This window comes from Podarcis vaucheri, assembly GCF_965113315.1.
Source record: "Podarcis vaucheri genome assembly, chromosome: 4".
NCBI classification, from domain to species: Eukaryota; Metazoa; Chordata; class Lepidosauria; order Squamata; family Lacertidae; genus Podarcis; species Podarcis vaucheri.
The window spans coordinates 1,195,152-1,207,777 of NC_138762.1; the positions used below are offsets into that span (position 1 = coordinate 1,195,152).

Sequence of the window (12,626 nt, forward strand, 5' to 3'; positions counted from 1 at the left end):
AGCCCCCCAGACCTGCCCCCCAGCTGGCAAGATGTCTTGCCAGCTCAAAATGTCTGGAACTGGTCTTCTGATCTGAGCGCCATACCGGTTGCTTTGCTCCGGGCCCTGGCAACCCTTGCTAGGCCACTGCACGCAAGGACGTTCCCCACCCTTTGAGTCCTCCCCGCACCCACCCTGCCAACAGATGCCAGGACAAGAATGTTTCCAGATTTGGACCTTTATTGATGGTGGGAGTTCTGCAAATCAAGGAGAGCCACGAGGGTCCCTGGAGAAGCAACGAAGCACCATGATCAGCATCTTGGGCCCCAGCAAGGAGGCGACCCCCCCCTAGAATGGCTGGCCGACTCCCAGAGGCAGGCAGGAGGCATTGGGCAGGGAGGGGGCTGCCCCACAAGGGAAAGAGGGCGGGCGCTCTCCCTCCCACCAGCCATTTTTGGTATCCAGTGGTTCCAAAGTCACTTGTGGCAACTCATTAAAGAAGTGGTTAAGACACCAATGAAGGCAGCATATGGTCACAGCACCAGGGGTGGGGGAGGGGCTGGCCACCTACAGGCACCCAAGGGCCACGGGGCCCAAAGGCAGGGCTTGAGCCAGGGACCCCGGGAGAGGTGGGCTATGTGTATTTCTTGGGGTGCGGCTGCGGAGAAGGTCCCCTGTGCTTTTTCTCCAAGGGCCACCAATAGCCCGTCTTGGCATTGCGTGGGGTTGGGCTAGATGACCCGGTGGTCCCTCCCGACTCTGCAAGTTCTGAAACACAACCACGGGGGCACTGAAGGGAAAGAAGCCGAGAACCTGCACTGCCAGTCCCGCTCTGGAGAGCTAGAGGCCGCCTCTACTTCTGTTTGGGCCTAGAGGTGGTGGCAGCAGGCAGTCTACTGTTGCACAGGTGGTGCGCAACCCCTTTGGGGATGGGCTCCCACTGATATGGCCCCCTCGACTGCACCCCATGGCAGAGCAGGCGCCATCTCCCAGTGAGAGAGAGGGCAAGGTGGTTAAGGCAAGCCTGGCATTGGACCTCAAGCCAGCACAGGAACACGCAGCGGGCACCTCCCTGCTAAAAGACACTCTGTGCATGCCCAGCCTTCCTCTCCCTTGAAATTCTAACCACAGAATTTGGCTCTTGTCCAACCCCAAACACCATTTCCACAGCCCCAAACTTCACGTTCAGGAGCTGTTAACCCTTTTCATGTGTTCTGTCCACCTTCCCAAACTGGCAACCTGGAGTCCAAGGCACCTTGACTGTGTTGCCGGGAGCCGTGGGGAAAGTGCCCCTCTCTGCTCGGCCCCCTAAATGGTGATCCTTTGTGCTTGATTTCTGCCTTCTGGTCTCTGCCCCCCAGACCATGAACCTAACCCACACACCCCACAACCCGTTTCCTCACTAGTGCTGTCCTGGGGGAGGCAACCAGACACTCTGCCTCTCCACCCCCAAGTGGTGGCAGTGCCCATCACCAAGGCCTTTGTGCATTAGCAGACCCACTCACGAAAATGCCCCTGTCCCCCCCAGTGCCTGTCAGAGGGGCGTCTCCTGCTTGTACTCGTAGCCGCAGGTGGGGCCCTCAAACTGCAGCTTGATAGCTGCCTTGAGGTGCAGGTGGGGGTCCAGGGTGTCGATGGAGAGGAGCAAGGGGCTCCCCACAGCCTCCCCGTTGTGCTTGTCCTGAGCCACTATGGGTCGGGGCGGGGCAGCGAGGGCAGCCTGCCGCCGGCGAGGCAGTGAGTGCTGCTGGATCTGCTGGGCAAAGCTGAGGGTGTCCACGGGGACCGTCTGTGCGGTGGCCAGCGAGTGAAAAGTGGAGGAGGTGGCGGCGCCCGAGGAACACAGGGAGGCCTGCGACTTGGGGTGCTCGCCTGCCGCCGAGCCCAGCGAGGCCGAGGGGGAGCTGCCCACGGAGCCCGGGGAGCCAGGCGCAGCCCCATGCCCCTCCAGCAGCCGCAGGACGTCCCGGTGGCCCCGCTTGGCCGCCACACGCAGCGGGGTCCGGCCGGCTCTGTCGAGGACGCCAGGGCTGGCCCCATGCTCCAGCAGGACTTTTGCCACCTCTGCCTGCCCCTCCTGGGCGGCGATGCCCAGTGCTGTGGCCCCCTGGTTGCAGGCATGGTCAGGCTGAGCACCGCCCTCCAGCAGCAGCCGGGCGATCTGGGTGTGGCCCCTCCAGGCTGCCAGGTGCAGGGCAGAACGGCGCTCCGTGTCCAACGCATCCACGTCGGCCCCATAGCTCAGCAGCAGTTGCGCTGCCTCGGAGTGGCCCTGCCAGCAGGCCACGTGCAGGGCTGAGCGTCCCTGGGCGTCCTGCCCCTCTAGCCCAGCCCCATTCTCCAGCAGCAGCTCCGCCATCTCCAGGCGCCCCTCAAGCACCAGCAGGTACAGCATGGGGCGCCCCTCGGCGTCCGAGAGGTTGACGTCGGCCCCCTTGCGCAGGAGCAGCTCGGCCGTGTATCGGTGGCCACCCAGCATGGCCAGCGAGAGGGCGGAGAGCCCGTCGTAGCCCTGATGGTCGATGGGGGAGCCGCGGTCCAGCAGGAGTTGCACGGTGTCCGTGTGGCCCTCCTGGGCAGCCAGCATCAGGGGCACCCTCCCATCTCGGTTCGTTTCCGCCACACGGGCCCCAGCCTCCAGGAGCGCGGCGCACGTCCTGGCGTGGCCCTGCCAGGCGGCTAGGTGCAGTGGGGTCCAGCCCAGGGCGTCCCGGTGGTTCTCGTCCAGGCCTCTCTCCAGCAGCGCCCGAACCACCGCCTCGCTGCCCTGCCCAGCGGCCACACCCAGTGCCGTGCGGCCCTCGCCGTCCAGCCCATCGACGGCCGCCCCCCAGAGAAGCAAGGTGTCCACCACAGCACGGTGGCCCATGGAGGCGGCTGCCAGCAGAGGGGCACAACCAGCCCCGTCGGCCTCGTCCACGTCCGCCCCGGCCTCCAGCAGCAGCTCCACCACGTCGGCGTGGCCCTCGTAGGCGGCCACCAGCAAGGGGGTCATGCCATCCCGGTCCTTGTGCCCCGGGGACGCCCCGTAGTCCAGGAGGAGCTCCACCACCTTGGCGTAGCCGCGGCTGGCAGGCACGCACAGGGCCGCCACCGACAGGGCCGTGCGCCCGTCCACGTCAGCGTGGTCCACGTGGGCTCCGTGTGCCAGCAGCAGCGCCACAATCTCGCGGTGCCCCATGTAGGCTGCCGCAATGAGTGCCGTGCGTCCCTCTGTATCTGCCCGGTTGAGATCAGCTCCGTGCTCCAGCAGTGTGGCAACTATCTCCTCGTGGCCACCCCAGGCCGCCGCCCTCAGCGCCGTCCTCCCTTCGGCGTCAGCACAGTCCACGTTGGCGCCGGCTCGTAGCAGGACCCCCACGGCCTCACCGTGGCCCCCCCAGGCGGCTGCCCGCAGTGCCGTCCAGCCCTCCCGGTCAGGGCGATCTACCTGGGCGCCGTGTGCCAGCAAACAGAGCAGGACTTTGGTGTGGCCCTGGCGGGCAGCCAGGGTCATGGGCGTCTGTCCGTGCCGGTCCGGAACCTCGGCCTCTGCCCCACGTGCCAGGAGGAGACCCGCCACCTCGTGGTTGCCGCTGTGAGCGGCGCTGGCCAGCAGGGTGCGCCCTGTGACGTCCCGCTGGTTGACACTGGCGCCGTTTTCCAGGAGCAGCCGCACTGAGTCCTCCCTTTCGAGGGCCTGTTGAAGCGACGGCCCAGGCCCCTGGGAACCCATCCGTGCCCCCGCCAGCACCAGGAGCTCCAGCACCGCGGGCGCCAGGGGCAGCAGCAGCAGCGCCTCCTCAGGCTCCAGGCAGCGCTCGACTGGCGCCCCGCACCACACCAGCCACAGCGCCAGCTGCCAAGCCTCCATGCCCAGTTCGGCGTGCAGCAGGTGGTGTGCCAGTTCATGCACCTGCTCAGGCAGCAGCGCAGGTGCGCGGCACGAGGCGCTCATGGCGAGGGAGGCGTGCCCACGAGCCGGGCAGCAGAGGTACCTCTGGGTGCAGTGCTTGACGTCGCAGAGCCACTCGGCGAAGCTGGCGTGGAAGAGGATGCAGGTGCCACTGGGTCCCTGGTGCAGTAGCGGCGCTAGGGATGCCAGCCAGCCCTCAAATTCCTCCCGGGGCACCGGGCGGCGAGTCCACACCGCGGCGTACAGCTCCATGGGGCGCAGGGGGCGCGGTGCAGCCAGGAGGGCCTCCAGCAGGGGGCGGACAAGGGCAAAGTCCTGGCCCGGGAAGAGACGCTGGCACAGCCAGAGGTAGAGGCCGTAGAGGGTGCCCGGGATGTGGCGCACCTCGCGCAGGGTGACCAGCTCGCCCGCCACGCCGTCCAGCACCCGCTCCAGGTACAGCAGGCACCCGTTGCTCTTGATGTGCAGCTGGCTCAGGGCCTCGGCCGTGTCGCGGGTCAGGTGGCGCCGGAGGGGCTCCTCCCGGTCCAGACGCGCCAGGATGTACTGCTGGACATCGCAGACCACCGGCTCCCGGCGAAGGTCGTCCAGGCACAGGCGCCGGAACCCTGCGGGGCATCGAGGGGACAACCGAGGGGTGAGAAGGGGCTGGGTCTCCCCCCAGAAAGCCCCCCCACAAAAATGTGAGCCCCCCCCCAAAAGTGGGGATAGCATGTCAACAGTCGGCTGCACTTGGCACCCACAGGGGCACCCTGGAAAGTGCCACGAAATAGTAATAATATCCTGTATATGCCATCTTTTCCTCAAGGCTCAAGGTGGTTTTTCACTACTAAAAGCTTTAAAAATACTAAAGATTATGGTTACATTGTGGTTTTATTCTGAATTTTTATGCTGTGAACTGTTTCAGGATCATTATTATAGATTATTATAGATCAGTGCTTCCCAAACTTGGGTCTCCAGCTGTTTTTCTAATAATTTTTATTAAACTTTCTGTTTTACAATTTAAAATACTCGTTTTACATATATCAAGACTGCCCTTCTTCTCTTTCCATGGTTCATTTTACGTATCATAAATCCCTGCATATTTTACAAAAACTATACCAATCAGTATTCCATTATTGCATCCACCAAAACTTATTTACCCTGTTGAATTTATCTTAATGCTGCCATCATTTTCAGCCGTAAACAATTATTGCCCATATATTCAATAAAAGTTTTCCAATTGGAGATTGGTTCCCCAGCTGTTTTTGGACTACAACTCCCATCATCCCAACCTATCTGGAGCAGTGGTGAGGGAGGATGGGAACTGTAGTCCAAAAATAGCTGGAGACACAAGCTTGGGAAACACTGTTCTAAATTAAGGTAAAGGGACCCTGACCATTAGGTCCAGTTGTCGCCTACTCCGGGGTTGCGGTGCTCATCTCGCTTTATTGGCCAACGGAGCCGGCGTACAGCTTCCGGGTCATGTGGCCAGCAGGACTAAGCCGCTTCTGGCAAACCAGAGTAGCACACGGAAATGCCGTTTACCTTCCCGCCGGAACGGGACCTATTTATCTGACCGAACCCAAAGGGTGCTCATCAATGGTTCCTCTTCATCCTGGAGAAGAGTGACTAGTGGGGTGCCACAGGGTTCTGTCTTGGGCCCGGTCTTATTCAACATCTTTATCAACGACTTGGATGATGGACTCAAGGGCATCCTGATCAAATTTGCAGATGACACCAAACTGGGAGGGGTGGGACTGAGCAACGGGAGCTCACCCCGTCACAGGGATTCGAACCGCCAACCTTCTGATCAGCAAACCCTAGGTTCTTTGGTTTAACCCACAGCGCCACCCGCAACTAAATTCTAAATTATCTAAGTTCTAAATTATCATACTGTAAAACTGGAAGGTACCATCCAGTCCAACCCCCTGCAATGCAATGATAATAATATTTATTTATTTACGCCCCACCCACCCCAGCAATAATCTTTTGCCCAACACAAGACTTGAACCCACAACCCTGAAAGTAAGAGTCTCATGCTCTTCCAACGGAGCTATCCCAGATGAAGGGTGATATGCAACTTTAAAGAAGATTAACGTTAAAGAGAAGTTAGCTGCATATCGGGCATTGCACTGGGGCCATTTCTGAAGAGCCGCCCGGCTTTTAGAGACCCAGGCGGACCCAAGTCCCTGGCCCCCCTTCCCTTTGGCCGGGCCCCCCCTCACCATTGAAGAGGCGCAGCACCCCCTTGCTGTGGGAGCGGGCAGTGCAGACCAGGAGCAGCCAGGGGGGCAGCAGCTGTAGGTGGCCCCCCAGCAGCTGGGCGATGGTCCGGCTGGGCCCCGGAGGGGGCGCTCTTTCCTCCTCGTGCTCCGCCTGGCCGGCGTCCAGAGCGTCCACCACCAGCAGGAGGGGCTTGGCGGGGGGCGGCAGGTCCAGAAGGGGCAGCAGGACGGCCCTGTGGGTGGAAGAAGGAAGGAAGGGTGGAATTAAAAAAAAAGTGGGAAATGATGTACAGCGAGTTGAAGGAAATGTTCCAATTAACATTTGTAAAAAAAAGCCCGAAGCATTTTAGGAAAAGACCTGCCAAGGAAACTGAAAAATATCTTATGTATGCGACAATGGCAGCAAGAGTCTTAATAGGACAAGGATGGAAATCCCGACCAAAGAACTGTGGCAAGAGAAACCGATGGACAAAGCGGAATTGGCGAAATTGACTCATAAACTATGTGATAAGGACAACTGTGACTTTAAAGAACCTTTTACAAATTACTTAAAGAAACAACAAAATGAACTGGACTCCTTGGCAGGTTTTGAATAAACATGCACAAACTTTTTATTGGTAACATGTTTGTTGTTGTGTTTAGTTGTTTAGTTGTGTCCGACTCTTCGTGACCCCATGGACCAGAGCATATATTGGTAACATACCGTATATATAGATAAATTAAGGATCTTTACAATTTTATAATATGCAGAGAAAAACGTGATGAAAAACCAGAGAGAGGAGCTGAGGGAAGTCGGGGGGGGGGGAGGGAGGGTTTTTATTTTTCGGGGAGGGAAAAAATGGGGGGGGGGAGGAAATGAGGATGATGTATCTTTGATAAATTGTTATGTTGGGGGGGGCACACAATTGAATATTGCAAATGGGGAACACCCAGAGACATTCTTTCATATGTGGTCAACTTGTAAAAGGGTAAAAAAATGGGAAATAATTTAATTTTTTTAAAAAATAAATCTTTATTAAATAATTTATAATGAATTGGAAAAAATGTTTCAAAGTACTTTCCCCCCAAAAAACCCAGAGTCTTTTCTGTTGAGGATAATTCAGACTGGAATTCCCAGGTGTCAAAAAAGGTTATTTATGTATGCCAATACTGCGGCCCGTGTTTCGTTAGCCCAAAAAAGGAGAACCAAAGGAGGACGGCAACTTGATGGAATATGTGCAGCTTGCAGACTTAACATGTAGAATAAAAGAACAAGAAGAAAAAATGTTTAGAGGAGAGTGGAAAACGTTTATTGAATATATGGGGAGCTGAAAACGGGGGCAGCATTAAGATCAATTCAACGGGGGGGGGGGGGGTTAGTCTGGAAGAAAGGTGAGTTAAGTGGCAACAGGATAGCAAGGCAGCTCCTGGGCTCAGATCTTGCTTGCGGGCAGCGGGGGATTTGATTTAAATAATCTTTTTTTCATAAAGACGCATTCTTGCTGGTATAATCTTAATATTTACAACCAGATGAAGGTTTCATTTCTGAAATAATAAATTTCCAGAGTAGTTTTTTACACTTACCCGTATTTTTCGCCCTATAGGGTGCACTGGCCCATAGGGCGCACCTAGTTTTTTTTTGGGGGGGGAATAAAGAAAAATATATTTATTCCCGCCCCCCCAGGTACGGGGCTGGGATGGGGGAAGCCCGAGCTTCCCCCGACCCCAGAACTCCTGCCGGTCTCCCCAGGCCTGCGGATATCTGCCCGAAGCCCGGGGCGCACTCCGCTGCGCTCCCTGGGCTTCGGGCTGCAGGCAGCTCTCCGCAAGCCTGCGGAGCCTGGCAGGAACTCCCGCCGGTCTCCCGAGGGTTGCGCAGAGCTTCCTGAAGCCTGCAGAGTGAGAGGGGTCCGTGCGCACCGACCCCTCTCACTCTCCAGGCTTCAGCGAAAGCCTGTATTCGCCCCATAGGACGCACACACATTTCCCCTTCATTTTTGGAGGGGAAAAAGTGCGTCCTATAGGGCGAAAAATACGGTATATCAAAAATTACTTTGGTTATACTATTAGAAATACATAGATAACTGTGAAATTATTGTGAGGTTTAATAAGTTAACTGTTTATATATTTGGACAACTTTTCTGCTGTACTTTACTGGAAGGAGGGGGGAAAACAACCATTTCCTTAATAACAATTTATTTAACTAAAACAATAACGTTCTAGCAAACGTATCCATGTTGGTTAACTGATGTGGTTAAACAAACAAACAAAAAACTGAGTTTTAACACACATGAAAAACAAAATCCTTATTTCCTAATGAATAGCCCTTTGGACTATAATGTAACTTAACTAGAAAACTATCTTCAGAATGATTTTTCCTCCGAAAGCATTTTATTTTCAAAATAGGATTTAAATTTTTTAAAAAATCCATCCGTTTCCCCCCACCCTGCCCCCTTGAGAGCCACCAGACTCTTCTAGCGCTTTTGTGGAGCCTCCAGGTGCAGGGGCAGTCTACCTCAATTTCCAGGTATTCTGAGGAGTTTTCGGCCACTGTGAGAACAGGATGCCCGGCTCGATGGGCCTGATCCAGGACGAGGAGGGGGGTCCTGCCCTCCGGACGGTGGGGTGACCAGGATGCCACCCCCCCGGGGGGCAGGGCGGGGGTTTCTCTCTCACCTGCGAAAGGCTTCGTCCGGGTCCTTCTTGCACTGCGCGTTCTCCAGGGTGCTCTGGGCATCCGCCCGTCCCAGGCGCTCGCCGTACCCGGGCAGCAGGGGGCAGCGCCGGATCTGCGCCACCAGCCGGAGGAGGAAGCCTCGGGGGGAGCAGGTGGCGCCATCGTGGGGCTGGCAGAAGTGCCAGGCCAAGGCGCTCTCGCCCAGCCCCACCCGGCGCCCCGCCTCGGAGGTGGGCCACAGGGCCTCAGTGCACAGGGCCGTCTTGCCGCTGCCCGGGCCCCCCGTCACCAGCACCCCCCCGCCCCCCTCCAGGCTGAGCGCCAGCCGGCCCAGCGCCCACTCCCGGCAGTAGAAGGGCTTGCCCTGAAGCAGGCTGCCAGAGGGCTCCATGCCAGGCCCGGGGCATGGCGGGGTCCGGGCGGTGGTGGCACCGAGGGAGGGGTCAGGGCCGGTTCCGCAGGCGAGGTGGGGGGCTGGGAAGTAGGGTGGGGGAGAAGCCTAGGAAAGAAAGAGAGAGAGAGAGAGAGAGAGAGAGAGAGGGTTGAGCCAGGTGACGGGGGGAAGGGGCACAAGGGCAGAATTCCAATCCAGGCTGGTAGACAGGACCCCCCCCCCCCGCTGCTGCCAGTCAGAATAAGCAACACTGATTTCCCCCCAGGGCCTGACCTCCTCTGTTCCGTTACCAAGCAGCTTTTCCTAAAGAACCAGGACTAACAGGAATGGGAGACTTGGAAGGGACCCCAAGGGTCATCCAGCCCAACCCGCTGCCGTTCAGGGCTCTTCTGCCCAACCCGCTGCTTGAACCCACGGCCCTGAGGATCTCACGCTCTGCTGGGCTTCCTCAGAGGCAAGGGGTGGCAGCGGAGTGGGAAAGCGCAAAAGGTCCCTGCCGGCACAAACCCCAGTTGGCGGCATCTTTGGGGAGGCCTGGGGGGGGGCACCCTGCCCAAAAACCCAGAGAGAAGCTGCCAGCCAGTGCTGGCCGTGTTGCACCAGATGGGCTGGGTGCCTGAGTCAGCTTTCTGTGGCCCCAGGGCTGGAAGGAAAGGCCAAACGCCTGCATGGAGCGCAGAAGGCTCCCAATGGGAGAAAGGTCCCTGGAGGGCCACTGCTGCCGGTCAGAACAGGCTGCACTGAACTCAATGGAGTCAAGGGTCTGAGTCTGACCGTCCTACCCATGGCACCCCCTTCTTTGAACTGGACAGCACCCCACGCCTCCATGCCCCCCCACACTGGCTGACCTTTGCTGCCAGAATCTCTCCCCCTCCTGCGGCCGGTCTCTTCCTTCTGCTGGCACCCAAGGGGCCCCCCCCCCGCCGGTCAGGGTGCTGAGGGCGGCTGCCTCGGCAGGAGCAGCGGATGCTGATTCATCCCCCCCCACCCCACCCTCACCAGCCGGGCCAGTAACCCCCTCCTGCCCAAGGTGCTCTTGCTGTCGACGCCCGGGGGGGGGGCGGGAAGCAGGATGCCGGCTCCCTCCCTCTCCCCATCAGACCCAACCGAGGGGACCAGGATGTGCTTCCGCACCCCCAGCCCTGGAGCTCACCCCCCCCCACAAGAAGGAAAGGGCTGTTGCATGCCGGGGGGGGGCGCACCTCCACCCCTGCCAGGCCGGGCCAGTCCCTCCGCTGCAGACATGCCCAGCCGCACCTTGTGCAATGGGGAGACACTCCCTCTGCCCCCCCCCCCCGCCGCCGCGGTATTTATAAGGAAGGAGGCAGGAAAGGGCGGGGGGGGGGTGGAGAGATTGCCCAGGGCGAGTCTTGCCTGGTCTTGCCTGCACGGAGCAGGAAGCCCGAGGAGCGGGGGGGGCTGGGCTGGGCTGGGGGGGGGGAGAGAGAGCAGGCTCTGCAAGCCGAAGAATGCAGGATCCATGGGGGGGGGGGGGCAAGACGGAGCCAAGCCTCGACTTTCCCTCGGAAGCTGTGAAATGGGGCCATTTCGCGGAGCGAGGCCGGAGGGCTTGTAGGGCGGGAGGGGACGGCGGGAGGGGGGGGGCGGCGCGGCCGGGCCTCTCCCCACAAGACCCCCGTGTGCATGTGTGACCCCCCCCGCCTCGCACCCGGGGCTGGCGAGGCGAGGACGGTCCAGCCCTGCAGGGAGGCGGAGCTCAGAAGAGGAATTGGGGGGGGGAGAGGAAATGAAGACCCCCGTCCTCCCGCACCCCCACTTCGCAACGGGGAGGGAGCAAAAAGGGGGCGCCTGAAGAGCTCAAGGGGGGGGAGAGAAGTGGACGCCTGTCTGTCGGGGGGGGGGGCTGCAGAATGGGCAGCTTTTTCGGGGGGGGGCTCCTTTTGGGGGGAGGGGCGCTGCAAGGGGGCCAGATTTCCCTGCCCCCCCCAGCAACGTGTCTTTTTCCTCTCCCCCCCCCCGCCCCAATCCGGCTTACCTGCTCCTCCTCCTCCTCCTCCTCCTCCTTCCTCGGCTGGCCGGGCAGCCGCCAAACTTCCGCTCGCTCCGGCCGGGAGACAGGAAGGGGGAGGCGGCCCCGCGGGGACCCCCCCCCGCCCTCCCTCCCTCCGTGCACGAGCGCGGGCGAGGGCGCCTCTGAGCGCGTGCCGAGCGCGTTTCCTAGGGAGTAAGTCTCGGCCCCCAATTGCAACCCCAATTGCAACTCCCGCCTGGTCCCCGTTGCTGAGCCTGGGCTCCTTTGGGGGGGGGAGGCGCTGGTCTGGCAAGGGATTGGGACCCGGGTCTGCAAAGGGGTCCCTGGGTGGGGGGGGGTGACAAGGCCTGGATTGGCTCTTCGCTGGTTGGATGGTGCGCGGAGGTCAGGGTGGGGGGCCTGCAAGATCCCTAAATAAAAGACCAAAAAGCCCCGCTCATTCCCCCCCCCGCATCCTTTCCTCTCTTTTTCATGATGATACATTGTTAAAATGTAAAAAAATAATAATCTTCTTCCAGTATTTACTTATTCCATGAAATTTACTCACCACTTGATCGTAAAACAATAGCAACCTCAAAGCGCTTTCCAAAAAACGTAAAAACAGTGAAATTATCCATCAGGAGAATTAGCAGCGAGAATGTAAGACTTTTGGAAAGCTGGAACAACGACAGGCTGGAAAAAACAGATCCAGGCTGGCACTGACTTTGGGAGCGTCTGGGGGGCCTTCCCTGGAGCTGAGAAGGTGCTGGAAAGAGCCCTGCAAAAGCACCCGTCTCATGTCATGTGGCAGGAAGTCCCAAAGTGCAAGGATTGCCACACTGAAATACGGAGGGCTTACAAAAGCAGAAGGGGCAGCAGGTGTCGCCTCTGGCAGTGCCCCTTCTGCCAGTCAAAGGGGTCGTGAGTAGCTGGCACAAGGTCACCCACTGAGCTTCAGGCCCGGGGGGTGGGGGTGGGATTCGAACTCTGATCTCCCAGGTCCTGGTCCCACACTCTTGACTGCTGCAGCACACCAGCTAACCCCCAGACTGGCATTTCAGTGGTTACCAGGAGACCCAACCCAGAACCGCCTTTGCGACTTATTCCGGACCCTGAACATGAGAAGGAAACCAAGCTTTTCCCGAGGAAATGCACTTCCAGAAAACACACTGGCTTTTGAACCTGCTTGCATTCCCCTTGAATCCAGTGGCAGTGAGTTCCAAAGCCCTTCCGGCTTTCATGGACCTTTTAACTCCTTTGCTTCTGCCTTCCTGCAGGGGGCTGGCAAGATCCTGTTTGTCCAGGAGATGACGGCAGGCCAGGACTCTGGGCTTCAGGCCAAAGCGGGTGGGATCCTGTCTGAAACCGGGATCCAGACGCCTTGTCCCAAGTCTCTGGGAAGGAAGCGGAGGCACAAAACAACCGGATATCCTCTGGAGAGGGGCCAAGGGGGCAGGAGAAGCAGGTCTCGGGGGGGTTGGGGGTTTGCTTTGAGGACACCCCCCTCCCCACTGCTGAGTGTC

The 12,626-nt window shown here is 59.0% G+C and overlaps 1 protein-coding gene across 3 annotated transcripts; it reads right to left on the bottom strand.

The window, feature by feature from the left end:
• Positions 1-201: 201 nt before the first annotated feature.
• LOC309530287 (uncharacterized protein) lies at positions 202-11,172 on the bottom strand. Of its 3 annotated transcripts, none has more exons than XM_082219010.1 (4): positions 11,128-11,172; positions 8,737-9,236; positions 6,082-6,314; positions 202-4,482 (listed from the first exon to the last, which is right to left on the bottom strand). In XM_082219010.1, exons 2-4 carry the CDS (start codon positions 9,126-9,128, stop codon positions 1,514-1,516), a joined length of 3,594 nt encoding a protein of 1,197 aa, XP_082075136.1. In that variant the 5' UTR covers positions 9,129-9,236; positions 11,128-11,172; the 3' UTR covers positions 202-1,513. The 3 variants fall into 3 exon arrangements, with proteins under 3 accessions (XP_082075136.1, XP_082075135.1, XP_082075134.1); XM_082219009.1 differs by lacking the exon at positions 11,128-11,172 and adding an exon at positions 10,334-10,398; XM_082219008.1 differs by lacking the exon at positions 11,128-11,172 and adding an exon at positions 9,980-10,303.
• Positions 11,173-12,626: the final 1,454 nt, after the last annotated feature.